Source organism: Falco rusticolus, chromosome 3 (genome assembly GCF_015220075.1).
Source record: "Falco rusticolus isolate bFalRus1 chromosome 3, bFalRus1.pri, whole genome shotgun sequence".
Classification (NCBI taxonomy): Eukaryota; Metazoa; Chordata; class Aves; order Falconiformes; family Falconidae; genus Falco; species Falco rusticolus.
Window position 1 is genome coordinate 90,402,184 of NC_051189.1, and position 27,239 is coordinate 90,429,422.

A 27,239-nucleotide genomic window follows, 5' to 3' on the forward strand; every position below is an offset into this window, starting at 1 on the left:
AATCTGTGGTACATAATAGTCCTTATGGAGGAGAGTTGGTAACGTTCTGATACCGCTCAGGGAAGTCAGCAGAGCCATCCTCCTCCTTTTAGCAGAGACCTGGCATGCTTAGTTGAACAGCAGCAGCAGATCAAAAACTATACATAAAGCGTTTTAAGTTTTGATCTCATGACATTTCATAAACTAAGCAGGATCAGGACCAAAATCCTTGAAGTCCAGCAGGTAACCAGTACAGACCCAGTGACAAAGGCATACAGGGCATGCAGCAAGCAAATCTTGAGTAGTTACCAAGCAAATCCAGCCATAATAGCACTGCGCTACTGTGCGGCTGGTAATTTTCAGCCAAGACACAGCCTCCTCACTGGTGGCCAGTTTACTCCACAGCACTTTAACAAGTGTGGACAGTTGCCCCAGTGGCTGCTCAGCACTTCAGTAATGAAAATCTTCTTTGCTAATTACCTGCTGTAATCCTATCCAAACACGGTCCTCTCCTGCTACCCAACTGCTAGTTAGCACAGTCACACACGCTTTTAGCAGTTGCCGGCTTTTCAGCACACTGGACCACTGCATACTTAAGAAGGATTGAGGAGAAGAAAAATAATCAGCGCTTAAGTGAAGGAATGTTGTCAACATCAGGGGCACTGCCATGGCCATACCCTCCGCTTACTGGAATGTTCAGTCAACAGCAATCTTGGATGCGGTTATGTTTTCAGCAGGAAGGGGAAGCCAAACTGTTACAACAGCACTGTCGATTTGTCTCTCGGCTTTCCAACTCAAAGCTAATGGAATTCCCGATGCACAACTGGAGACACACAAACGTGTTTCACTAGCAGGAATCTCCTTTCCAAAAGTAATTCCAAAATGCCATCACACAATAAAAATTTTACATGATACAACTTCAGAAACTAACATAATTCAGCTATTTTCATGACTATTCTACTTCCAAAATGCTTTAAACTTGCTCTGGAAAGTAGGGATGATAAAGAAACCTCAAACTTTCAAAACCACAATGCTGATCTAAAAATATCTAAACAAATGCACAGACACTATTTTTAACACCTTTATTGGTTTAATAAATGTTGTTGTACAAAATTCTTCCCCGGAACATGGTAAGAGCAAAAATTACACTAACAGTTTGTTACAGTATTTTAAGCAGAGGAGATACAATTTACTATTTTTCTGGAAAATAAACATTCCCAAAATCTGAATTAGATACTGATCTTAAACAGCAGCACAGTAATATTCCTTGTCTCACAGCAAAAGAAATACAAGTCTCTCATTTTTTCTCCATTTCATTTGAACCAGGGGGTGACAGCACTATATTGATAAAGCTTATTTTTGCATTTCTATATTGCCTAACAGCAATTCTTTACACAACACCTTCAGAATAACAGCAGCATAACCAGAAGGGTAAGAAACTACCTGAAAGGCTCAGTGGCTTAATACTTTCAACCATAGTAACAGACGGCTGAAACTGTAAGGGGAATTTCTATCCCAGCAGAAATGCTTTGATTCATAAAATCAAAACCTGTTGCCAGCAAGGCTGGTTAGGTTTTTTGTTCCTTGAAGAAGTCTGTTCCTTTCAGCTCTTCTGGTAGATAGTCCTGCTCTACAGGTTCCTTGTACATGGGGTTATATTTATAGCCTTTACCATAGCCCAAGTTCTTCATGAGCCTTGTGGGAGCATTTCTCAGGTGCAGCGGAACAGGTGGCAGAGGTCCTGTGTGCATTCTCAGACATTCTTTGACATTGCTATAAGCCCTATATACCTCTATAGACTTTGGTGCTCTGGCAAAGTATACTACACACTGTGCTAGAATCACCTGGAAACAAGAAAAGGAAAAATGTTAAATGACTTCTTTTAAGCTCTTTGGGGAAAGTTCTGTTATTCAGATTGTTTGTGTAGCGTGACGGGGATTATGTCTCCAAACTGATCTCTGCCTGCTACTATAGTATGAACATTATCACTTAACAACACCAAGACCTTCATGATTTCCACTAGAAAAGAATAGCTACCTTAGAAGATCAGAATATATTCTTTTATTTACAACAGAGAGAAAACAATGGACAGAGAAAAATGGCGTTAGTTCACATACCACATTTTAACAATAAATATGCAGTGAATTTTATTTCAAACTACATCTATTTTAAGAGCTATGATGTTCTCTTACTTGTCAAAGAAGGGGAGTGCTGAATGAACACGTAACTACATTTGCCCTGTCCTTGCAATCTCTGTTTCTCTTCATAATTCCAGACAGGTTTTACAGTTTGTAGTACTTTCAAATCAGTGAATTAATGAAGCCTTTACCTCACATTCTGGCATTCCAATGAAGTGACAGCCTTGATAAGCAGCAACTGCTTGTGTTAACGCCAGAGGATCTGCCAGCCCTACAAAAAGGGATCAGATAAAAGCAGGTTAAAGTCAAAGTCAGTTTACTGTAGTTACTGGTTGGTTTTTTGTTTTCTCCCTGCTTCGCCACCCTGCCCCCCGTAAGATGGAAGGTTATCCATGCACATTTCAAAGTTGCTTTCTCAGACGTTGGAACTTCTGGTACAATACTTTGCAGAACGTAAGATATACTCCCTCCATCCACTGCCTTTCTTTTCCTTCCCCCCACAAATGAAAGGTCTAAGTCATGGGTATGATTTACAGACTGAATCTATTGCCACACACGGTGGCAGCCTGAGCAGCAGCTGCCCATGTATGATTCACTCACTTTTTGGAATTAAGAAGGAAATGGGGTGATATCGCTATACAGGCGTAGCTTCCCCAGATCTCATAACTCTTCACCCATCACATATGTGCTAAAAATGTTGTTGCATCTGTTACTTAGGGTAAGTCAATCAAGATGCCTTACAACTAGGGAGCCAGCCATCAAATCTGAGGTTTGCAAGTCAGGGTAGACATTCATGTTCCCGAGTCATTAAAAAACCAGACATCCCTGAAATACACATTCTCTGTGACACAAGCTTACTGGTGACCTACAATCACCAGAGTTTAAAAGAATCCTATATTAACACACTGCCAAAACCTGACCTCAAAAATACTTGTTTCTCCTGCAACAGATAATCATCATCACAATGACACCACATGTAGGTAGGTCTCTGTATGCATACACGAAGCTTTTGCTGGATGTGGAGCATTTCAGTATTTTGTACCTATTTTGCATATAGCAGCTTTGGTTGTTTTTTTTTTCCTCAAGTGCCAATTTCTGGAAACCAGAAGGCTGGCAGATCTTCATTCAACTTCGTATTCCAACATGAAATACTGCAAATACTGACCTATATCTTCACTGGCAAACCTCACCAGCCTTCTCGCCACATAGAGCGGATCCTCACCACCTTCAAGCATTCGAGCAAGCCAGTAAAGGGAAGCGTTTTCATCTGAGCCTCTCATAGACTTATGCAGGGCAGAGATGCAATTGTAATGTTCTTCTCCTATTTAGAATGGGGGAGAAGTGGTACACAAAGCTCTTAGGAGGAAATTAAGTAAAATGCATTTAAAGGAACACAATATATTTTACTAGATCACAGCCAGTAAACATAACCTGCTTTTTCAAGTTCTTTTTATGTATAGATGATTAGGGCATTCATTAATCTGTTCAACACCTTCACGCTTTGCCACATGGATCATTCCACTAACTACATAAGCATAACAGAACAACTGCAGATAAAAAGGAGGGTGGTATTTTAAAGACTGCAAGGTAAACAATGTGGTTTTGGTACTCTAATGACCTTTCCTTCAAAAGAGAAATATTACAGATATTTTAAGCAGTTAGGAAGAAGACTCTATATAAATATCTCCTAACTGACAAAGAGTAAAGTCTGAGCATGTACAAACCACTGACAGTTGCTTTTGGACATGCCCACAGCTCTAAGAAAACAAAAGAATTCGAGAAATCCACTACTATACACTAGTGCTATTTTAGAAAAAGACATTTCACATCAACTGTAGCTTGAAGATAAAGCATGCAGTAAATCAAACATGAGTTTGCTGTATTATATAGGGGGAAAAGGAAACACTGCTGTGGATATTCAATGATGGCACATTACACAATCTGGAGGAAACAGGACCACAGAACAAACCCCCAGCAAACCCCAAAGAAATGTTGCATTCAGTTGTGGACACTTGCACTACTGGAAGGGTCTGAAAACTGTAAGCAGCTGAAACAAAAAAAAAACCCACCAACAAAACCTGAAATGCCAGACTGCTAAATAAGGAGAGGGAAGAATGAATGAATTAAAAGGATTTTTTTTAATGTTAAAAACCGACGGTGCTGTAATATTGTTGTGAAGCTTTCCACACAATCTGCCTTTTTTATTTTTTAAAGTGCCTGGCATTCCTTGGCTCACAGCTAGGTGTGTATTATAAAGGCAACTGGCTGCATGCACAGCCATCTGTTAGTATTTCTCTTCTTCCTATGGCTGAAAGGATTTACAGCCCGAGGGCCATATCAGAACTGCTTGTAGGCCCTACAAAATAAAATGCTGCACGCATGAGTTTGAAAATGAAAGCCCCCATATGGCTGCAATTGCTCCTTTCATAGCCAGTAAGACCTACACCTCCCAGGTCAGAAAATGGGTTCCTCTTCCTGCGCCGCTGTTCACGCCACAGGGCAGATCTGTGGGGAATTCAACATGCACTGCTGGCATATGCAGGCCAGCAGACAGCTATTTTTGCTAGGACTCCACACAAAGAGCCCTGCGGTATGCAGTCATCGTGCGTGCCAACACAAACAGCATGTCTATGCTCCGTCACAACATTTGAGTCAGTAGCAATAAACCCAAGCAGCTGAACTCGCGTTGTCCTCTTGCAAGAGGCGTCTCTTGGTCTCTTAAAAGTAAGGAAGATGGCCTTTAAATATCTCAGAAGTTGCACTCGCCCAGATTTTTTTGCTGGAGTGTTTTTATACAGTTTGGGCTAATGTGAAGTGTCATACTTGGGGATACCAGCTGGAGAGGCAGAAGGAATCCAGCGGATAGGTTGGGACTAGAGATATATACCTGCAGGGGACTTCAAAGAACGAAGGCTGGGAAAGGGGACAGCTTTATCCCTTTATCTCCTTCCTTATAAAGTTAATTCTGGTGACCAAGTCATTAACATAAGAACAATATTTACACACCAGATTTGGACTTCAGAAAAACGGTGCAGTTGTACTTTAAAATGCAGTTTCAATTAAAGGCAAAATACTGCTACATGCATTGGACAAAGAGGTTTTATTTTTCTTTCTAAAAAATACAGTTTATATAAATGCTATATGAGATACCAGAAGCAGTTTAAAAAAACTGGACAGAATTTTTTCCAGACCTTTATTTGCTCTCTCAGGCTGGTTAGCCAACATACAGATCTTGCCCTCCTCAATTCAGATGAGAGACAGACACATGCCAGCTTATCTATGACGGCTGTTCTGCATCCCGAATGCCTCTTGAAGTCAAAACTCTAAAGAGCTTTTGGAATCAAAATATTTTTGCTTTATGCAGTTCCCACAAAGGCAAACACCTTTCTGAAGTGAAACAAGACACTATACAACAGGCTTTGTGGAGGACAGGGTATGCTAGTGTCTGGTGTTTACAGATATATAAATCTTGTTGATTTATGTCCCTAAATTGCTTTATGTGCTCATGAAATATTTTCCAGCTAATCTGATTAAAATATTTAAAGTCTTATTGGTAGAAGACAGGGAAAAGGCCTCATTCATGGACCATAATAAATATCTGGACTTCTTAAACACCTCTTTATAAGGTAGTGGGCAAAAGTAAAATCACAGTCCTCATCTCACATTATTTTCTGTCTTAGCCAAAGGTAAACATCAACTGCTCATCAATAAAGGACTGAAAAAATGCATAGAATTCCTAAAATTCCTAAAAAGCATAGAAAATCCTAAAATGTATAGGAAAAAAAAAGCTAAAATGTATAATTATCTGCACGAGGATCTTGTCTTTATATGTCTGCACACAGATCAGAACAATAGCCTAATGACTAGGCTATGAATAATTTCCTTCCTAGACTACTTGGTGAAAGTACATAAAAGAACACCCCACCACACATATTTGGCAAATTTTGTGGAAGGTGACCAAAAATAAATAATTATGTAAAATCAAAATTCCATAATTACATAACTCTCACTGAGCATTAATCGATTATCTGGTGCTTTCTACAGGAACACACTACACTCAAATGTATGCTGCTGCTGTCATGATGAGAAAGCATCATGTCGCTCCACTTTATAAGGCTGAATGAAGCACTTCATATTAGAGGATCGTAGATTCTACCACCACAAATGTGATTCAAAAAGTATTAGCTAAAACATGCTAGAAAAATAGCTTTAGTAGCCTCTATCCAGAAGCCCTCTGTACATAAAAGGACAAACAGTTATCTCTACTATGGAAAAAAGTTGTCAGCTGAGACACAGATTACTCCACAGAAGACAGAGATTTTGTAAAGGCATGCACTCAGGCAATCTGCTACTGTGACACTATCTGTGGCAGGCTCTTTGGCATTCATACAGTCAAAAATCCCAGAATTTTCACTGCTCTCATCCCTCTCTGAAAATCTCTGACAAAAAAAAAAAAAAAAAGAAAGAAAAAAAAGTACAACAACCCTACACAGAGCTTGAAGGATTTCTGTCATGGAGAAATGGGCTGACACATGCTACCTAGACTTGATGCAAGCCTCATGAAGAGGCACTCCGTGCCATCTCTAACAGAGCAAACAGGCATAGGAGGGCAGGGAGCAATGAATGCAGCCAAGAGTTCCGTGTGACAGTGGCCACAAGGCGACAGCAAACACACAACGGACATACATGGCACACAGCAAACCTGTCAGATTTTCCGCTTCCTCCTTATCATGACTTTCTTCTTTTCCCTCCCACTGCCTACCCTCAACTTCTCAGCTGCCATCATATCAGTATCTGCCCAGGTGACTTTTTCCTGACAATAAATCGTTATTTCCTCTTTGTAGTAAGAAGGCTACAAGCAGGCACATACATTACAAACAACCTCGAGAAATCTCTCATCATGCATTTTGAGTAGTGACAGTTAATTGAGCATATCAGACAGAGTGGCAAAACAAACAAAAAAATAAATCAGTTCTCCCAATACTGCTTGGCATAAACATTTGATACTATACTACCTGGTGATTCAAGTATTGCTGAAGAACTAGCACAATGCATTCAAGGGGATTCACCTAACCTGTAACATTCACTCTCTGATTTTTAACCCTCCCACATACAATGGTATAGTGGCCAACTACTGTGATGCCCAACATTGCCAAATCACAAATTTGTGCAGTTATCACATTAGGAAGCCTTAAATGCAATTAGATTTATGTGACCTGCCCTAAGCAAGCTACAAAATTCATTACCTTAAAAAGCAACTCTAAAAATAAAGCAAACCGCTTAGGTTTTCACATAACGTGTTGTGAATGTGAGCACTTCCAAGACTTTCAAAGGAGTAAAGTGCAATGGAAGACTTCCAACCCTTCCAGAACCTACCTCCTCATCAAATTACTTCTCCCTCTCTACATGGCAACCCTCTTTGAAGACTATATTCTAATAGCCTTAAAGAACAAAAAATTTCACCATGCAACTATTCGCAGGGCAGCAAATATGTCCTTTCAGCTAACCTACACTTCCTAAGTGGCAAGAGGACACCCTTTCTAGAAGGGATTTCTGGGGAGCCTGCTACACTGTAAAGGAAAAGTAATTTTTAGGCCAAATTTCAGTACTGTTTCACCAGAGCAGCTGGTATGAAATGGGGAGCAGAAACAGCAATTACAGAGGCTGGCAGCTCTTGAGAACGTTGTATTTCAGGAACTGTATCAGGTACTTACCTGCTCGGTCATACAGGATGTGAGATCGCTGTAGCCCTTCCTTTACATGCTCTTCTGTTATCAGAATGCCATCTGCAGAACCACCTTTGGTAATATTCAAAGGAGTGGTCTTCCCCGCTGCTAATCTGGCCTGCACTGCTAACTGGAGTCCATTCAGTCCAGTTCTTGCATCACCATCACAAAGGTAGGCTAGGGTATTTAGAGCTTTCTCCTCTATGTACACCGGGAATCTGCAACAGAATAATCATAAACTGCTAGCCCCCATCGCTATCCTCTCCTTGCATATTGTGCCAGAGATGCCATTTCTTTACAAACACTGTTGAGAGACAGCTGAGTTTAAGTTCTGTTCTTAACTCATTTTGTCATGATTAAGCATTGCAGAGCCTGGGAGAACACTGTGGGATCCGACCAATCTTCCTCCTGCCCCAATGCATGTTACATACAATTGCACATGAAAAAGGTAGGGCAGGTGCCCTCATCTATTTAACCCCCTTAATTTTTCCTCCTCTCATTAAGTTCAAGGGAAAATACAGTCAGGGTTTTTTCCAGAGCACAATTCTGGCACAGCGAGTTGAACTTTACAAGGTTTTACTCCATCAGCATTTCACAGCTAGCACTTCAAATTCCTTGGTGGAAAGACAATTGCAAAGGTAGGAAGCTGTCCAAATGACTGGCATGAGAGGCAATTTCTTATGAAGCTCCTGTGTGCCAAATAATTAAAGATTCACAACAGCCCTGCACTTCATTCGCCAGAAAGATTTATTACTGTTATTACCAGTGGTGTACAAAAAGACAATGCCAGGGTTCCCAGACACATGTATCCACTGATCTTCACTACTCGCCTCCTCCTCCTCCTCGCAAACCCACTTTGCACTTGTCACACAAAAAAAGACAGTAGGTGCTGGAAAAACTTCAACAGCCCTCTCAGGCCCACACATCAGAGGGAAAAGCTTGAAGTGCTGCAATCTTAAGCCACACCACTGCAAGCGAAGGCTGACAGATGTCCTCTAGGGCCATAATCCATGCTGCAGAGAGCAGGCAGCTGGAATCACATCCTGTGGGCAAAAGAGATCTATCTATATACACATACACATCTTGTCATATTTTTATCTCCTTATTTCTCATGTATTTGATCAAGCTAGAAAAAAAAAAAAATAACAGGCACACACAGTGGCACACCAAAGTAACTGCACTTTCTCCAAGGTGTTTCAAACACTATATTTGTGTCTGAACAGGGAAGCAGAAGAATGTAACAGCACAGGGACTTATTCAGTCAAGTACTTCATGCATCAAATCCCTTGAAAATCAGGGAGCAATGTTCCCCTCTCAGCACTACAGATGGGCACCAGATTCTTCTATATTCAATGAAAGAAGCCAGCAAAGAAAGCAAGAGCTATTTTTAAAAATCCACCAGGCACTACACACAGACATCCTGCTGCTAATACCTCCATCAACATGCAACAAAACCAAATATGCTGCACACTGAGCAAACACTTTGGATACACCAGCAGGACAGACTTAAGAGAAGGTTTTACCTGCGTGGACTAAGCTCTTTGCCTGCTGTTTGCAGAGAACGCCATGCACTTGAGGCCTCCTCACACCAATACTTACAACTCCACTCAGTGATGGCAAGTGGAGGGGAAGTGCTGAGAGCACTAAAAGGCAGGTACTACACTTGCAAGAAGCCAAGAACAGTCTGTCCCAAACGAAGTTGAGACCTCAGAGCACTTTTGCCATTTATTTGCTAATTAGAAGCTGGGCAAGAATGCCGAGTTGTATTCCTGTTTCTTCAGTTTCACTACAGGTCTTTTAAGTGCCCTGTTGACTCAATACAAACAATTAGTATTACAGGAATTGAAACAAATATGCACAAGGAACTATGGAAAATCTGGTTACAGGCAAAGGTCTTGTCCACTTCCATGGTGAAATCCAAGTTACAACATACTGGTAATGGAAATTCTGCTCCAAATAATGTATTATGTATTAGACTGATCCAGTCCATGTCTACAACAATAGCACAGCATACAGGACATAATAAAGAACAAGAATAAATGGAGAAAATTTCCACATCAAGCTGTTTGCATAGTGTACTGATGAGAATCACTGACTGGAAATAATATAGTGCTTCCCTGTTCCATAATCTCAGCTCTATTAACACTCAGTATTTCAAAATAATATTTTATACTCAGACTGATTGAACTCAGTTATTTTTTCTGAGGAATAAATAATTTAAAAAAATGGTATTTAAGATTTTAAATTTTACTAGGCAGGAGCCTGATTTCAAAATGAGAATGACAATTATTTTAATATCTTGGCTTCCAAAAGACATTTGCTGTATTTTACAATTTTAAGCCCATCCTGTCTTCAGAAGTTCAAGTACCCTACATCTTTCCACTTTACTTGACTTCTGCACACCCTAGAACTGCAAGGCAGAATAACTTCCATGCTTTCTGACCTCTTCCCAAGCTCTTGATCCTCTTGCAGATAGGCAATCTCATTTTTTTTTTACCCTCCAAAATTAACATCAAACACCCACTCAGTGCCAATGTTCAATGTTGGTACCTTGTAACCCATGATACTTGGAGACAAAAACATAAACAAGCCAAAAGGGACACCCCAGGATCCATCACTCACTGAGCTGACGGTGATATATTAGCTAAAGGAATGGAAAACTACCGCTACAGGACAATAAATCCTTCTTCCAATTCCTCCTTATCTCCATACCGTCAAGACAGTTTGTGCCAAGAACCAACATGAAACATGTGATGAACTACCCATAAAACCTGTACAACACTGTGGCATTTGATCCAATAACACAAGGGTGTAAGCAATATCAGAAGTAAACATCAGGAAGTTCAAGCAAGGAGAACCTGTGTGACGAAAGATTTAAAAATAATTGAGCAGAACATGAGATAAAGTACCCATTGCTTCCTTCACACATAAGTCAGTAACTTCTTACTTTCTCAGTGCAATTATTCTCACTACATTTCCTCCTTGACAGACTGAAACACTTTTACAGGCAAATACAGTTCTTCATCTGAAATACTGCAGTATGATATCCACTGCTCACTGCCTTACAGCATTGTCTTTGAATGTTGCCTCTCATCTCAGCAACTCTATTTCCTGCAAGGAAATTGGATGGGTGTTCTAAAAAGGGAATAGTTTTCAAAAAGGTCTTGAACACTGAAGACCCAAAGGAAGCCAGTCTTCAACATTGTGATTTACAAACCAGTGAATTCAAAACCTGTCAGTACTTGTAATACAGCCACTAACAAGCTGAACCGCATGATGTCCAGGCTTGCCAACAGGAAACTGTGGATCCTTTCATTTCCCTCAGCTGTGCGCCTTCTGTGCTACCTAACTTCAAATACATTAATCCACCATCCAGTTTACCATCTGATTTCGATTAGATAACACTCTGAAGGCAGCACTTGAATGACAAAAATAAAAAGCCACGAAAAGACGAATTTGATTTGCTCCATCATTGACACAGTACAAGTCTAGTCTATCAGTGTACACCTGCAACAGTTTGTAGTTATTACTGAGACAGGGTAAACTTCAGAAAGCCCATGCAAAGTTTCAGCAAAATAAAGCATCTTTAACATTGACGACTCCTTGCTTTTCTTTTTCATGACTATCTTTCTTTCTTTCATATTCCCCCATCTTCCAGCTTAATTTAGTGCAGGCTTTAAGAGGCACAATTTGATGGCAGTAAAGCTGATGAAAATCTAAAACAAAGTAGATCTTATCCTAAAGGAAATCAGTAATATTAAAACTGCCAAAGAAGTTTTATGAGTGTGATGACATAACAAAGAAAAAGATACCAAAGTAGGTAACATCTCCTGCTACTTCTGTTTTAGCTTTACAGTAAGAAAAGGTTACAGTGGGGTGGAGAAGCCAGGTGACCTAAACTCATCAGAAAACTGCCGCAACACTAGAAGCAAGATAAGAAAAAAACACCAAGAAAATTTAAGGAAACAGACTAGGGTAGAGCACACTTTCCTTATGATAACTGCTGCCCATGTGTGGGATGCAGAAGTGATGGCTGCATTCTCGTTGAGCACAGAGGATGCCTGTAGCGACTAAGGAAGATTAACCCTCACCTTATTCCTCAAGGTGATAGGAAAGAACACAAAGAATCATCCTTTTCTTCAAAATCTCATCTGCGTCAGTCAAGTGATCTGATACCAAGACCATCTGATAAACTGATGCCACGCAGTACGTGCAGGACTTCATACTACACTTCTGTGGTTTGGGAAGGGAGACTCACATGGGAAACGAAATCCAAAATTCATCTCTTGTGCCTTCTGGCTAGATCTCTGCAGCATTTTCAAAGTGGGAATGCCGCACATTTGAGGACATGTTGCCTTACAGCTCCTTTTCCAACTCTGGAACAAAGGTAAGTACAGTGAACAACAAACGTAATCATAGTTGTTGGCTTTCACTTATTCCTCAGGACAGCATGAACACTGTTACCTGTCTGCATCTGATGACAGCCCTGTTTCAAAAAGACAGGGAGGTGAACAGGTAAAAGGTGAGACACAGCTGTGCTCCTGCAGAGCAGCAGAAGGAGAGGAAATGAAGGAGCAGAAATGGTATGGACAGTGGAGCAAGAAGGAAGGAATTAACAAGGAGACCAAAACCAGAATTGCAGTAAGGACAGGATGGCTTATAGAAAAACAAACTCATCCACAACACTATGTATCAACCACAGACCAGAACCAGACAGCAGCAGGAAAGGGAAGAAAGACTTAGCACACAACTGCAACAAACGCTCTTAAATTCTGAACCCTGTTTTTATTTTTGAATGCCTGGCTCTCACGTTAGCTGTTGGAGCGGGGCCCTCTCTCTCCACGGATAGATTTCTGAAACTGCTTGTCTAACACTCTGCCTGCCAGACTTCTTTCAGTTTGATGAAGCACCACACTGTGCTGTTTAAATCATCCATAGCTAACGGAAGGTTATAGATACAGAGAGTCTGGCGAAACCCAAACCCAAACAACTGCAGCTGAAACTATGCCATGTACTTTAATCTCATACAGCAAGGAAAGTCTCTGTACCCTAGTCAGGGTGTAGCCACAACCACAGCTGTGCCATTACATTAAGGCTGACACGCAGTACTACCCTCTCTTCTAAAATTCACATTACTACAATATGTAAAAGCTACAGATCAGAAAACCATGAGCCAGGGTACCCTAAAAACAAGAAGGGAATAGCTTCCCTTCTCTGCCCTGACCTCAGCATTCAGGTTAGCAATTTGTACTGCTTGCATTCTGTGATAAAACTAAAGGACGAAGTGGATTCCCTCTTATTTATTTCATATGGAGTGCCTGCCCAATTACCACATCAATACACGGTCAATTAGCAGAAGTAGAGACAAGCATCAACGCAAAGAAATTGTAGTAACTTGCATGAAAGCAGCACAGTACCAAGCATTATTCTTATTTGCTAGCCATTTCAGAAGGCATATAACATCCCTTAGAGACAAATCTGGACCTTGTCTTTGCAAAATTCTCTGAAATGTTTAACATGACTATCTGGCTTGGACAACAAGAAACAAAGAAAAACAAAGTCTCTCTAAAAACAATCTATTAACACCTCACAGCAACAGCCCCCTCGCCCGACAGCATACCATAAAACATACCACAGCAGTTATCCTGTGACCAAGAGATAGAAGTACCCTCCTTGATCTTATTAAAAAAAAAAATTCTCAGAAAACAACAAACTTTTGTTGGGCATTTCCTAATTAATTTAAGAGGGGATGTCTCATCCACCACTTAATAGTAACATGATGCTTTCACAACCAACAGCAAGAAGTAACACACATTAGGACATGACAAAGACCAGTTTCGGGCTTCCATAGCAAATCCTCAGCAGAAGAACAGATTTAAATATCCTGGGAGGGTGAGTCAGGAGCTACAGATCCAAGTATAAAACTCTCTCCTAATCCAGACGGTGAGATTATGTTTTGGATGGAGACAGCCAGTGCTTTGAATTCTCTCTCTCCTGTCACACACACACACACACACACACCCCCGCCCCTGCCATATGCTGCCACTTCTTTTCTTTACTATCAGAAGTGGCTAGGGTTTCTCTTCCCACCCCCCAACTGCTTCATTCTCTCCCTGGCAAGCAGTCAATTCCTCAGGCCGTGTGCGTTAACACCCTGCAGCCCATAAAGTACTCACTCTGAGCTCTCACTGCTGCTGCCAGTTGCAGAGCTGCTGTGCTGGTCGCCCTGGACCAAAACCTGGACCCCTAAGGACCTGACGGCCCGCATCAGAATCGCTTCCATTGCTTCAACCGAGAGCTTCTCCAGGACAATCACCCGGCATCGGCTCAGAAGAGCAGCATTGACTTGGAAGGAAGGATTTTCTGTGGTCGCTCCTATCAGGGTCACTGTCCCACACTCGACGTGAGGAAGGAAAGTGTCCTGAGGATGGGAGGGAAGCAGAAAAAGCTGATCTCTATCAATGACAACCTGAAACATCCCATGTGAGTAGGCTACATTTTACGCATCTTGTGAGTGTTTGGGTTCCCTGTTGATATGACAAATAACCTCACTGACAAGGCAGCTCATCTGCTCAGCTATCTAAATGATTTAATCTCATACGCACAGCACGTTATGGGCTGTTCACTTTAATAACTCACGCTTGCACTGAGAATGATCCTAGCAGCTGAAAATTAACTGTCAAAAAATGCAAATTTTTAGTTTATTTATGTGACTTTGGTTTATTGCTTGGCAAACATAAAATATCACAAAATTGCCTAATCAAATATATAAAATAATGAGGCTACTTCTAAATACCCTTTGAATCAACCTTTAGGGCCACAATTCCCTACGTAATTATATAGGATTGCTCAAAAATCTATAGGAAGATTGCAGTATGGTTCAATATAAAAACTGTAACTTGTAGTACAGAATTCAAGCTTTCCATGGTATGACTAAAGAAAAAACCTATAGCTAGGAAAGGAAAAAGAAAAAAAAATGCCCAGTGATGGCTGTAGCAATGTGTTATCCCAAAGTACCATGCCATGCTTTATTTTTCTCTTTTCTCGAAGAGAACAGGGCACAACATTAGAACACACACACCCCCTAGGCACACTCACATTCCAGACCTTTTTAAAGGTAATGCAGAATGCTGCTTCCAGGGTAGAGGCTGAAATGAAGATTTGTGCAGCAAACATTACTAACATGACTTTGCAGAAATAGTATTTCAGAAAAATGTCATACAAGCACATAAGTCAACTACTAGTATAGCTCAGCCTTTTATTTAAATCTTTAAATCATAATAATTAAACACTGGTCGCAAGTGAGTTACAGAATTTAGTTTTTATGTTTCTCTCATATTCATCTACTAAAAACATTAAAATCAAAAAAGCCAAAGTTACCATCTTAAGGCAAAATGGGAAGTTTTACAGAAGTGCTGACAACGGCTTTTTTCAAAAAGCAGTGTAGTACAATACCTGCTGAGACTTATTGAAACGATGGATCTCATCAATAAAGAGGATGGTTTTTCTCTTGAAGAGTCTTTTTTCATTCTGGGCTTGGCTGATGACATCTCGAACATCGTTTGTCTTGGCACTTGTGGCTGACAGCGTCACAAACCTCGTACCATTCTTTTTGCTGCTGTTGGCTATGATGTGTGCCAGTGTAGTCTGAAACAGCAATAGAGGAAAGCTTTGTAAAAATTGTTTTGGACACAAACAATACTCCTTTGAAGGAAATGCGCACAAAAAAACTTTATATCTTCTGGACATAGGGACAGTGTTGACAGTTTAGGAAGTATTTCAGTTCATGCTATTCTAGCGCATCGAAGACTTCAAAACTTCCTGCTAGAGGTAGCTGTCAATTCCACTGCTGCATTTCTAATGCCTGCACTTTTACCTACCAGACCTACTCAGTCTCAATACTGAAAAGGCCAGCAATGACAGCTGTCTCCTTTACCGCTGAAGAACTCCTCGCTAAATACATTTCTGTCACAGAAGACTGCCTGACTGCAATTTGCTGTGCAGTTATTTTGTAGAGCATGTTAATGGATAAAGAGCTGGACTACCGCAAGACACCTGCAGAAGAGTTTACAGTGCAACCACATTTAAGAAATAAAAAGCTACAGTGTTGTTAATTAAAGCCTCTTCTATTTCCAACACACATAAAAATGAAATTAATCCATCCTCTACAAAAGCAGGACAATGTTAGTACTGAAGATTAACATGTGTACTTAAGAAAATGTAACTCTCTAACCTTAAATAGTCAACAGTAATCAAATGCTGGGCCAGTGAAGTAAAAGACAGCTGACTGAACAAACTGTTCAGGTTTAGGGAGCTGGTTTTTGTAAGCAGCCATGTTGGTTTACTTTCCTTAATAGACAACTCATTCAAATCAAATTTATTTATAGAGAATTTCACTGAGCCTACCAAAGGACAGAAGCAACCTACGGTACTAGCCCCCAGGCAGATTTACTATACCTGAACACTTTCCTTCGCAACCCTTAGTATAAGCAAGTGTATCTCTGTTTGAAAGTATTGCTAGAGAAAATCAGGTGACTTTCCCATCAGGTCACTTTTCTATTAGAGAAGGAGCCCAAGGAGACTGAAGACAGGAGAGCCTCAGCAGATGAGGAGTGGGACAGGTGCTGACAAAACTACTTCAGAAGATACTTCCAAGTACTGAGGTTAAAGCAGCATGCACTGCCAACCTGATCCTCTTGCAGGGAGGCTGCAGAAGCAACCACCTGCCACATGGCTGCCAGTGGTGTTGCAGCACTGCTCTGTCTCTTTAACAGATCTACTTGTCCCTGAAATGGCAACCAGCCCAAGATGGGAAAGGGGAGGATGTATCAGTATTTACCCTTGCTTCAGTTTTAGTAAGGGCTTCCTGATTGTCTTCAGAAGAGGTGTCATTTCATGTCCTGATACAAGACTTGCATCCCCTGTCAGATCCTCTCTCACCCACTGGAGCTCAAAGCACCAGCCCCCTCCCTCCTTGTATTGCTGCAGAAGACAAGACTGGAAAGACACATTGAAAAGTGCTTGCAGTAAACCCTACAGAAACTAGGAAGATCCAGGAAAACAATAAACAAAACTATTGTCAAAACTAAGCTAACAAAATAAAACCAAAGTTGGTGTTTCCTTACAAAAGGGCCTGAATTCAGAATGTACCCATGCCTTAAAAAAAAATACTGAAAGCATGGAAACCCCCAATACATCAAATCTGAGGATGAAAAAGGAAAAATGTACCTCTTCCTTCTCTCAAAAGGGGTGGGGTGAGGGGAGATGGAATCAAGTGGCTGTTTTTCTTGTAGCTCCACTTGAACCGGTAGCTCATACTGCATCCTGGTCCTCATTCACCAGGTCACAGTTAGTTTTGTTGTTTAAAAAAAAGCAACAAGGAATTTTTTTTTAAACACATGCACAGGACTCCACATTTCCACTCCTAATTTATGGGGGGAAAAAAAAAAAAATCACAAAGAGATTTGTTTGAAAGTTAGTATTAGACCAAGAATCTACTTGAAAACTGCTGCACAGTCTCAGTCAGCACATACATCTCCTGCTCTGCCAACTTCTGGGTCAACAAAGGTTGTAATAAGAATAACGTACACTGCCTTTCAAAAGCAGCGCTCGACATGGACAGGCAGGTTCATGGCCTCTTCCTTCTGTTCTGCACAATCAATCATTTAGCAAGTCAAACTGCCCATCACATACAGGTCAAACTTCCCCGACTCCTCTGAAAGCCTATTATTTCCTATAAGCTCTATTTTTTAATGCTGCTTTTTCTCCTACCATCTCAAGCAAAAGTCAGTAATATGCTAGAGTTACTTTCTTACTATCAGGTTACAAGCTAGGAAACATATAACCCAGTGGAGACTTAAGTTAAGCAGGGTAGCCTAAGTATGAAGGCACTAGCACAGACAAACTGCAACTAGTATGCCATGCCTCTAGTTTCTCTCACTAAATTCAAGGGCACTGTATCTGAGTGATATGAAGAAAATTACAAATCTTCTTCTGCCTTATTCCAGATCAAACACTCTGAATACCCTTCATCATCTGAAATAAATTTTGAAGTAATTTCATTGTCACACTAGGAAAAAAGTCTTTTAAAATAGTAACACTGATGTTGCAATTTAATACGTATGAATACATCCATATCAGAAGCAGTATTACGAGCAGCAAGAGGAAATCTAAACAAGTTGATATTCTGCTCCTTTTATTATACAGGTGTTGCTTCTTTAGATCATGATTTCTCCTTATGGGAAGGAACATAAGTATTGTTTTCCATAAATTAAGCGGTATTTATATAAATGAGAAGTGATCCTGCAAACTAACCTTTTGCTAACTTCACTAAAAATTACACCTTACAAAGCTCAGTGTAATATCCTTGCTCCTTCCAGAAACCATTCTCAGTTCTCTTGCATTATCACACCGAACTGTCCAAACTCATACCTATTGTCCCAAGTTTTATGCTGAGAATTGGAAGATTTTACTGACTACCTGTTTAGACAAGCTAAAGAAGTGCCATCATAAAGAGCTATTCTGAACACAGAAACATTTCCACCAAGAAACTCATGAACCATTACTCACCAATGAATAACACTTCCAACTTAAGCTTGTGGTCACTTATTTCTTGATCCATTACACACAGAACACATCACTCCCGAAACTCTCCTCCACATCCTGCAAACTTCTTCACATCAGCCCAAGTAACGATACACTTTCCCAAAGGCTGCAACCATCCAAAACTTAAGAAAATCCACCAACCAAACAAAAAAATAACCAAACCACCCCACTCCCAGCAACTATGCTACCAGTTGTTCCAGGCTAGATGTTACAGACGAAATAAAAAGTAACCCTCAAAGTCTGCCTGGCTCCACACATCTCTCACTGCCACAGCAGATATGTCAATCAGATTTGCTGGTTTGGTTAGTTGGATGTTCATAATAGGAGACAAGAATATTCTGTATATCCACAGGTCTCCTTGACTGCACAACTCCCTCTGAGTGTAACCTATTTCCCTGTTCTCTGCACCACCACTAGTCAAAGCAACCTCATACCCACAGCTGGAAGAAAACTGTAAAAAGCAAGTACAAATTAAACCTGTCCTATTGATGCTGATGTTCAATGAGTAACATTACCCGCTTAGAAGTAAGCTGGTCTTTTAATTTTTGCACCTTTATACCAGGCCATTAAAAAATGCCCACTGCATTAGCTCACCAAAGCCCCTTCCAAGAATATCCAGTGATACTGCCTAGCACTCTCCAGAAAGTGCAACTGAAAAAATCTGGAAGAGAATAATGTATATGGTCACATCATAGTCAAGACAGCTTCAGTCAAGATGTTGACTGTGAAACCTAAGGTCATTCTTACCTCATATGGAAGACCAGGCAGACCTTGTTTAGGGAACTGCCTATGACTACATGATCATGGAGACCTTCCTTATTCATTCTTAAATTGCATACATTTATCAAAACAGCCATTGTAGGTGTCAGTCACTGACACAGTCTCTCAGGTTGCATCTATACTGTGTTCAGGTGTCATGTCAGAGAGCTCCTGCAAGGTGTGCAAGAACAGCCCACAGTTGTGCTGTTCCAGCCTCACAGTTTTTTCATAAGGAGCAGACGCGCATATCACACTTTATGGGAACACACTGCAAGAACTCTCCTTGCACCTGGATGGGCTGTTCCAACATAAATGCTTCTCCCAAGAAGTCTGGAAGGTTGTATGGTCTGCTAGGCCATGCTTTAAGTGACCAAAGCAGATCTGGCAGAGATCTGCACTAGCGTATAGACTGCAACACAGCATGGATTATTCCTGAGCAGGGATAATCTAGTTGGCATCTTGGCTTCCCCACCAAGTGACCTTGCTGGTTTGTGCCAGAGCAAACCACAGTGTGAATTATGTTTGCGGTAGGAATGACAAAAGGCTGACAGCCTAGTGCAAAACGCAAGCCCAACAAGGCTAGCTACACCTATAGGCCTGCAGGGTCTAAACTACATTATGACAGCTCTGAACTGGCATCCTGCTTTTTTCTGCTCTCCTCTGACCATGACCTTCCCTGGATTTTTGCTTCTTCCTTTATTCTGCCCAGGATTTCCATATTTTTGCTTACATGGTGTTGCCATCAAAGGCGTCTCCTCACCCTCGACCCTCTCTTTGAGGGCAGCAGAGCCATAATGTGGTTGACAACCAGTCAGGAAAGGCCACACTCTGTTTCACTGCCTTGACTGAGACACCAACAGTGCCAGCATCCTTGCATGCCAGCCAGGGGAGCAATTCCCTGGGATACAGCTTAAAAGCTGGGGGGTCCTACCCAACACCGCTGCGCTGACCCCAAGCTACCACACTGCATCACAGCAGATGAACCGGCTGTGTCTAAAGGAAACTGGCAGGAAAGCAGATGAACATGGCCTAGGGACACTGTCTATAGAGATAAACACAATCAAAAGTGGCAGCAGTTGGCATTTATATAAGGGCAGATGCTATTCTTACCCATCTTGTTTGGTTCCTCACACCCCAAATAGCCCACTGTGGGACTGCTGCAGGAGTAAGGTGTCACTGCACAACAGTCACAGCATGTGGTTTACAGCACTTCCAGAATCCAAGTCGGACCAAGCATAAACAGATGCAAGGTCATTGCCTAATGTTTACTGAAATGGTGCTGTGCCTCCATTTGCTGCATCCAGAATTGTCTCCTAATTTTCCAACTGCTTTACAAATACAATTGTATTTTCTCTTCCAGTTTTCTCTTCCTAGAGAGCTACCCTAAGTTTTTCCTGATTTAGACTGGCATAAGCAAAATCAAGCACACTGTATTTGAAGACTTCTCACAGGCAACTGCAGAGACAAACCCACTTTTCAGAGTTGCTCTGGACTTTCACTCTATGCTACTGTAAAAGACATCATGCATTTTCAGTTAAAAACATCATGCTAATCAATCAGAAGAACTCATTACTTAAAACAGTTCAAATCAGGCCCCAAGCAGTATGAATAAGAGAAGATGAAATACACTTAAGTAATCAAGTAGCCATTTAGGTAATCACTTGAATTAGCAAAACAGAAAATGCTGGAGGGAAAGGACAATAAATATGTGGGGAGCAAAATACGGAAGTTGGACTTGCTGTTTCAATGTGTCTTACAGCAAAGTCTTGAATAAAAGCAAAGAAAATAAATACATGAGAGTCCCAGAAACACAATACAAACTCAGTAGAGATTTGACAGAAACTTCAAAAACCACTAACTGTGGCTTGTAATGTTTTGCACTCATATCAACATGGGACATTCTACCTTATTATTAGATTGCAGATATGGACCCCAAGAAAAATCACACATGAATGTTGTCTTATCTTTTCTAGGGAGCTGGTTGCAGGCACTTGCTGCCTACAGTTTTTCTTGTTAAACAGCAAACGTAAGAGGGAATGTTTACCGTATTTAAATACAGAATGTTCAGGTTTATAAGGCTTAAATCATATCTGTGGCAGCAAAATTATTCAGTGCTCAAGTTACGCTGTGTGTCCCCACTAACTCTTTACTAAAATTGGTGCCCCATGGCAGACAAGCAACAATCTAAATCCCTGCATTAAGGTGTCAGAAATCACAGTATGGTTTACTCGGATTACACTCGGATTCATACAGGCTTTTAAAAATTTGCATAGTCAGTACGACTATGCTAACTGCTCCTAAGTTAATAACATGACATCTCTTTGAGGCAGAGTTTCTTCTTCTGGCCTGTTGTCTGGTCAGCTCCTTAAAAACATAAACTATGCTCTTGTGTTCAATACTCAACAGTGACAAAAGTGAAAAATACCCAAGTCAAAGCCTTACCTAGAGTACCTTGGCTTCCTAAGAAGTTAGGATGACAAAAGCACAACGCTCACACTGCCTTAAAATAAGAAGACTCAATACAGAAGGAAACTCAAAAGAAAACAAACTCACAACTGAAGTACCCTGATATTGACTTTTCAAGTTTGATTATGCTTCCTTCAATATTAAAGCGCAACTGAGGCTGAAATCAACTTGGGCAGAACATGTATTTTTACTCAGGTACCTAGCTTTATTACTTTCATGATAAAAGTTCTCCAAAAGTACTCTTGACCGCAAAATACTGCATTTATAACAGTTTATTTAATAGACAATGTTATTCTCTTCTTGCTTAGAAAAAGTCTGTTGAATGACTACTTCTCATAAAGGTCCAAACCGATAAATAATACATAAATTAATTTGAAATTTGGACCCAAGGTTTAATTCCATCTACAGTTATTTTTTTTTTTACTTTGCAACGCAGAGACAAACCCACTTTTCTGAGTTGCTCTGGAATTTCACTCTTTGCTACTGTAAAAGACATCATGCATTTTCAGTTAAAAAAAAAAAATCAACATTTATTTTTATCTTATTTTTTTTACTTAGTCCTGCTCTACCCTTTTCAAATGAAGCATTGGTTAGTGTGGCATTTGGCTCTAGAAATGGAAAAAGGTATAGATGGGTTGCAATAACCAAATTCCATGGGTAGCAGAGGCGTGAAGAGGTTTAAGGAATCTACATAGCACTCCTATTTTAGCACCTACCCTCTAATGTAAGGCTATTTTCTTTGATGGGAAGAGCTTAGCATGTGGGCTTGTTACATTTGAAGCTATTTAACATGCAATTATTTCTTAGTACTTTTCCCACTGAAAAAGACTATACTTAACAGTAGGTTTTGACTATCAGTTCAACCAGGTTCCGAGGCAGAGAGAATACTTATTTCTCCTCCACAAGATCTTTCAAGTTTCAAGCACTAAGTTATGTGATTCTTGACATAAAAAGCAAAATAGGCTTCCTTTTCATCCCTTTGTCCTCGACCTGTTTCAGGTTACTTCCTCATAAAATGTTTTCCTAGTCATGTTATATTCGTACCACCCAAACAGTAAGTGAATGAGGCAGGCAGGCAACCACAGACTTCTTTTTCCATCTTTAGGGAGACTATTTTGCCTTGCATGTTAAATCTGTAAGGACAGGAATTTAGTAAAAAACATCCAAGTAAAGGATAGAACTTTCAGCCATTTACCTGAGATTTATCCGACACAAGACAATATGATTTATGGGGAAGACAGCCAGAGATGAAACTACACGCCAGTACCACCCTACAAATACTGACAAGCATAGGTGAAGGGAAAAGTTCAACTTTTTGCAGTAGGAATTTCTGGTTTAGCCAGTGATGGATGGTCCATCAAGAGCTAGCTCAAAGCATGTAGCCTCAAAACCATTTCCTTAGAAGGAGCAACCTAGAAAGTAGAGGAGGTACCCAACAGCTGAAGTACTTGGAGAAAGAAAGCGTAAACAGATAAATTGTGGAACCATTCCTTGATGGGGCAAAAGGCAGTCTTGATGCAAGTCACATGACTGATTAGCAGCATAATTCAAACTGTGAGAAGCAAGCTTACTAAATGCAACTCCACATAAGGCATGTGGGTGAGAAAGATGAGTCATGAAAAGAGTGAAGGCTGCATTATTACAGGCATAAAAAAAGATCACCTGTTATTCCATGACAGTCTTAGTACCACAGAACGTTCATAAAGATGACCTAATACACAAGCATAAGTTGTCACAAGCTCAAGGAAAAACATTTCCACAGCCAGAAAAAGGTGGGCTCATCAGATCACAACCCAAAGGCCTCCCCATTCAGTTCTAATTTTCAGAGACTGTATGCAGCCTTTGCTTTGTTACCACTTTATTTATAACAGTGTATTTTTCTAAGGAAAAAAGGCTTCAAGAAAGAGCAAGCACACACTGTTGACACAGGCAACAAGAAGCCAAAGGCAGAAGTGCATGAATAAATATAAAACCTGGCCCCTGAATGTGTAACTCATTCAATAATTAAAGAATTCAACTCTACTCCTCTCTCCAGCCATCTTGCTTCAATCAATCCACCTCCCCTTTAACAAGTTGTTACAAATAGCCCTTCTTCACTTCATCTCCTCTGATCTTTCTGATATTACCTTGTTATTTTAAAGGAAGTGGCAATTAAATTCACCAGCTGCTTCCTTTTCGGTGCATGTTATCTAATCTAAACAGCTTGTTGCATCATTGCTAACAGTATTCATCTATCAATTGTTTTCATACTTGCCCCTTACTACCTGTGATTAACTGGCATTATTATCCAAATACAACACATGGCATACTTGAAAGTAAAAGGAGACTTGCTAAGAACAGCAAGGTGCTGTTCTGTCCTTAACTTCTCTGCTACTATTAATTCACTGGCCATTATTTTCCCTATCCGATTTCCCAATGTGCTCTTGCACGCAGCCATCTATCTATGTATGCAATACACAAAACTTAGCACTGCACACACATTAGACTGACAGAGATAATTGTGTATTTTGCTTGCTTAGTTTTCCCCCGCCCACCCCCCTCCCAATACTGAGGAAAAGGACAAGATGAAAGTGAGAACTTCGAGTATTCCCTCCTAACTGCACGTGAGACAACGATTTGGTCCTTCCCTCGCTACAGCTGTGGATTCTTTCACTGCTGTGCTGTGGTTACTGTGCCTTTTCACCACAATCTGCTTCTGGTATCTTAGAAGAGGCAGAAGAACGTGCAGTAGTCAGATCCTGTAAAGCCCCATCAGTTTCAGAGCATCTGTTTGAAGGTGGGCAAGTCTGGACAAGCGCCTGGTCGCAACGCCAGCTCCCTTCTGTCAGGGGCCAGGTATCGGCAGGCTAAAGCAAAACCTGCTGTAGTAATCTGCTGGTACCTCACCCCATTTCCTAAACATTTTTGCGGATTCTATTTTGCTGCTGTTCTTAAACTTCTCAGCCATTACCTAAAACCTAGCTGGTGTTTTAGGTAATGGCTTTGGAGTTTACAAAATCTGAATTACCCCAAAATCAGCAGGGCCTTGTGTAACCGAACTGCAAGCTGCAGGGAAGGGGTAGGTAGGTGAACCTACTTTTGGTGGGGGTGAACCACTTTTATCCAGGAAGCAGGTTGTGATTTTGTAATCCATATCGGCCAACATAAAGACATTAGAGAAGAAACCGAGAAGACAGGGAGAAAAGAGCAAGATGGAAAATAAAACAGGTCGCCAGGCTCGCAAGCCACGCGAAGCGGAGAAGGGCCGGGCGCCGGGCCGGGGGAGCGGAGCGGTGGCACAGCCGCCCGCAGGCCGCGCTGGCGGGGCCCGGCGGCGCACTCACCTTGCCGCAGCCCGGCGGCCCCCACAGGATGAGCGAGGGGATTTCGTGGGACTCCAGCAGGGACCGCAGCAGGGTCTGCGCTCCCAGCACCCGCTCCTGCCCCACGTACTCCCCCAGCGTGTCCGGCCGTAGCCGCTCGGCCAGGGGCTTCCCCTCCAGCTTCTGCCCCAGGCTCGTCCCTCGCAGCGCCGCCCCGCTGCCCGCCACCGAGCCTCCGTCCGCCGGCCTCACGGCGGCCTCCTCCCGCCCCGTCCCGCTCCTCCTGCCGGGGGCTCCCGGGCTCTGCCCGCCGCCGAGGCCCTTGTAGAAGAAGGACGAGACGGGGGGCGCGGCGGCCAGGTGGGCCTCCTTCAGCTCCCCCTCCGCCTGGCTCCCCGGCGCGGCGGCGGCCAGGCGCGGCCGTTTGCAGGGGGGCGACGAGCCCAGCTGCGCCTCGCCCTCCCCGGCCTGCAGGCACAGGTCCAGGTGCGCGTTGATGTGCGCGCCCGGCAGCTCCCGCTGGCACACGGGGCACTGCACCGGCGGCTCCTCGGTGCCCGCCATCGGCTCCCGCCACGGGCGGCCCGTGAGGCGACGCGAGGCCGAGGCAGGAAGCGGGGCCGCCGGCCCTCGGCGCCCGCAGCCCGTCGGGAGCTGTAGTCCGCCCGGCCCTGCTCCCCGCCCCGAGCAGCGGGGCGAAGCGGGCGCCGTTTTCCCGCCCCGCTGGCTTCGAGGGGAGGTGCGGGACCACGTCCCCAGCGAGCCCTCAGCGCTCCCCGCGCTGCGGAGGCTGCCGGCGGGAGCAGGGAGGCCGCAACATGGCGTCCCGAGGGAGCCCACCTTCTGCCCCTGGCTCCCAGCGCGCTGTGGGGCAGATCCCCCAGAGGCAGGAGCTGGCCCACCCTTCTATGTGTCTGTAACCCGTGCTGCTGTTCTACCTTGACATAAGATATTGAGAAGTCTATTTGGGATATGCCGTGTCTCTGTGGTGTCTCACGCTGTGATTCCAGGGCAGTATAGGGCTGTTGCTGTTGGCTTGGCGGGGCACAGGTCCCACCAGCATGCGGGGTGGGATGACAAGCTGGGGGAAATGGTGGGAGATGGGGAAGGCCACACTAGCCCTGTTCAAACATCCCAAAGTGCTGTGGAGCTACCGTGGGGTCACGCTGATCAATATTGTCAAGGTATGTGTACTTTGGGGTCTGCCTGGTCATTCGCTGAAATATGTGAAAACTGTCAGTTGAAGAGCTACCAATGATTTATTATTTTTTTTTTAATAAAGAAAATACATCTCTCATGTTACACAGAATGCAGGGCAGGTTGTACTTGAAAGAAAAGTATAGTAAGCTGTACCAGTCGCATCCTAATTTACCACCTGAACTTGACCCACTGGTAATTCTTTCCACATTACATCTTGTTTTCTTTCTTAAATTATATATTTAGGTTTAATTATATACTGTTATGTAATCATTCCCAGCTTGTAAAATTCAGGTCAGTCTAATGTCAAGATGTATTAGGAGGTAAACAAGTCTGGCTACCAGCTAACGGTGCCTGTTCCCAGGCTTAAATTTTGAAAGTAGAGGGTTTGCAAGCGGCCAGCAGGTCAGTAATAGTTTTATTTGAACTGAAGATGGAGGCCAAAGGACTGGATTTTGAGCAAAGTGCTTTACAGCATGTCATGTAAACCTAGTCCTAGCTGAAGGGGCTACGATCTAAAACCAGGTGGTGAAAGAAAAAGGGGTTGGTTGTGGGTTCGTTCTGGCTGGTAGCTATTTGCCTGCCCATTTCTATTTATGACCAGTTTTAGAAACATTTACTGTATTGTTTGCGTTTTTATTGCGCAAATATATTTATTTTCTGCTATTGGGCAGAAAAAGCAGTAGGACTGTATGTGTATACCCCCTTTGCATACAACTAGGCAACTTTCTGTATTTTTATGATGTGTATGTGGTTTCAGAGTGTGTAAGCGAAGGTGTGTTCATGAGTCAAGCTATTTTGCTTCAAGTGAGAGATTGGCTTGCTGAAGATGACCCAGAAGAAAGCATCTCTCAGGCCAAAGTTGGGGAATGAGAGTGATGGGGGAAAGGTTTTCATTCTTCTTTGAGGGAAACAAAACTCAACACTCATTCGAATATTGGGTTTTTTTCATTTTCCTTTTAATAGGGTAGGAGGCCATAACCTCCCATTGCTTAGTGGCACATTACCAGGGTGGGATTGCTTCCCTGGGACAATGGAGGAGGTACTTGCAAACAAACTTCTCTGTG

The 27,239-nt window shown here is 42.2% G+C and overlaps 1 protein-coding gene across 1 annotated transcript; it reads right to left on the reverse strand.

The window, feature by feature from the left end:
• Positions 1–1,046: 1,046 nt before the first annotated feature.
• On the reverse strand, positions 1,047–25,594 carry WRNIP1 (WRN helicase interacting protein 1). Its single transcript, XM_037380291.1, has 7 exons — positions 24,997–25,594; positions 15,299–15,490; positions 14,020–14,264; positions 7,832–8,061; positions 3,283–3,438; positions 2,309–2,388; positions 1,047–1,823 (listed from the first exon to the last, which is right to left on the reverse strand). Exons 1-7 carry the CDS (start codon positions 25,537–25,539, stop codon positions 1,548–1,550), a joined length of 1,722 nt encoding a protein of 573 aa, XP_037236188.1. The 5' UTR covers positions 25,540–25,594; the 3' UTR covers positions 1,047–1,547.
• Positions 25,595–27,239: the final 1,645 nt, after the last annotated feature.

Bases quoted from the DNA above. Each gene is read 5' to 3' on its own strand.
- WRNIP1 (XM_037380291.1), bottom strand. From the start codon at position 25,539: ATGGCGGGCACCGAGGAGCCGCCGGTGCAGTGCCCCGTGTGCCAGCGG. The intron at 15,491-24,996 runs GTGAGTGCGCCG...TTGCTGTTTCAG, and splicing joins GGCCGCCGGGCTGCGGCAAG to ACTACACTGGCACACATCAT. The intron at 2,389-3,282 runs GTCAGTATTTGC...CCCTTTTTGTAG, and splicing joins GTTTGCCAGTGAAGATATAG to GGCTGGCAGATCCTCTGGCG.